Here is a 1861-nt window from a genome sequence, read left to right on the forward strand (position 1 = left end):
GTTAATTAATTCACGTTAATTAACGTAAACCATCAAACATTCCCCCCATTTAGTTTCCCCCCCTGCTGGTGGATGATCACGTGACACCGCATCACACGCGTGTAGCCAACAGTACCGTCATAGTTCCCATCACGTGACACACAGAGGGTCCGATGGGCATCCCGGGTCGGTGTGTGTGTGTGGGACACACAAACAGGGAGGATTCTGGGTCCTCTTATTGGTCCACCTTAGCAACCCCCCCATCCCCCTCCTCCCACCACCACCCCCTAATCGGAGACTGTCATAGGCTAGCGCACGGAACGAGACGAGCCCCCATTCGTTACGGACGACAAGCCCCACCCCCAAAAAAACATTCAGGGTTTTGCCGGGGGGGGGGCGGCCCCTACTTGCTGGACGGTGTCCACAGCTCATCCCGCCTCCGGGCTCCGCCTCCTCCTCCTCTACGCTTGCCCCCCCCTCTGGCCGTGGTGGGGGCGTGGTGGTGGTGGGGGGGCGGGGCGCGGGCCGAGGCCCGGTGGACCACCGTCTCGATGGCCGCCGAGATGGAGTCGTTGGCGGAACCGGCGAGGGAAAACTCGCCGGTTCCGCCGCCCGCCACCGCGCCTCCCCCCCGAACGGCGGGGGGGTCCCCGTAGCGCTCCAGCACGGGCATGGCCAGAGTCCGTCCCCCTCCCCCCAAAACCCCCCCCCTCACGCCGGGCGTCCTGGGGCTCTCCTCCTCCTCCTCCTCCTGGGGGAGGGGCTCTAGCGGGTGCTTCCGGGGTCGCCCGGGGCGCCGCTTGACCGTCACGTTGCTGTTGCCGCCGGTCTTGGCCGCGCGCTGGAGCCCGCTTGACGCGCAGGATCTTCTGCACGTGCTCCAGGCTCCGCTGGGACGACAGCATGCGACGCACCTCCCTGTGGATCTGCTCCACCTCCCCGCGCTTGTAGCGCCGCTTAGCGGGGACGCCTGGAGGAGAGAGAGACAGAGAGACTTCAATAAAACAGTATAATAATAATAATAATAATAATAATAAACTTTATTTGTATAGCACCTTTCATACATAAATGCAGCTCAAAGTGCTTCACAGGGCAGGACACAAAAATATAATACAATAAAACACAAGTAGTTAAAATGATAGAACAATGGCAAAGAACAAAATTGAATATAAGAACATAAAATAAATAAAACAAATAAAAACACCACATGCAGCAATCAGTCAGGGCAGGGTAGGAACGTGCATAGTAAAACTCAACTAAAAGCAAGAGTGAAGAGGTGAGTCTTGAGTTGAGATTTAAAAATGTCTACAGAGGGTGCGTGTCTGAGCTCGAATGGAAGTTTATTCCAGGCTGTTGGGCCGTAGAAGCAAAAAGCTGCCTCACCATATTTTTTTGTGCACATTATTTTAGGCACTTCAAGTAGGCCAGCATTGGAGGACCTGAGGGGGCCGTTAGGGACATATCTAGGTAGGCAGTCACGGAGGTACGGAGGTGCGAGACCATTTAGATCAATCCTAAAAACAACCGGAAGCCAGTGCAGTGATGCCAAAACTGGAGTAATATGTTCTCTCATCTTAGTTCTAGTTAAAACTCTAGCTGCTGCATTTTGGACAAGTTGTAATCTGTCAGTCGTTTTCTTAGGCAGTCCTGAAAAGAGTGCATTGCAGTAGTCAAGCCGAGAAAAAACAAAGGCGTGGATTAGCGTTTTTGCATCGTCCAAGGACAAATAGGCTCTGATTCGTGCAATATTTCTAAGGTGAAAAAAGGCAATCTTGGTAACATGATTAATGTGTGAATTAAAATTCAATTCAGAATCAATAATAACCCCCAGGTTCTTTACTGAACTGTTACTTTCTACAGTCAGGTTGCCAAGTCTGCTTAT

The 1861-nt window shown here is 52.8% G+C and overlaps 1 protein-coding gene across 1 annotated transcript in view; it reads right to left on the reverse strand.

Moving 5' to 3' along the window:
- Positions 1–364: 364 nt before the first annotated feature.
- setbp1 (SET binding protein 1) overlaps positions 365–1861 on the reverse strand; it is a 73519-nt gene continuing 72022 nt past the window's right edge. Inside the window, 2 exon segments of the mRNA XM_083783152.1 lie at positions 365–826; positions 828–949. Of these exon segments, the coding sequence (XP_083639278.1) occupies positions 383–826; positions 828–949 (566 nt within the window). The 3' untranslated portion in view covers positions 365–382.

This window comes from Protomyctophum parallelum (assembly GCF_964188405.1).
Source record: "Protomyctophum parallelum genome assembly, chromosome: 15".
Lineage (NCBI taxonomy): Eukaryota > Metazoa > Chordata > Actinopteri > Myctophiformes > Myctophidae > Protomyctophum > Protomyctophum parallelum.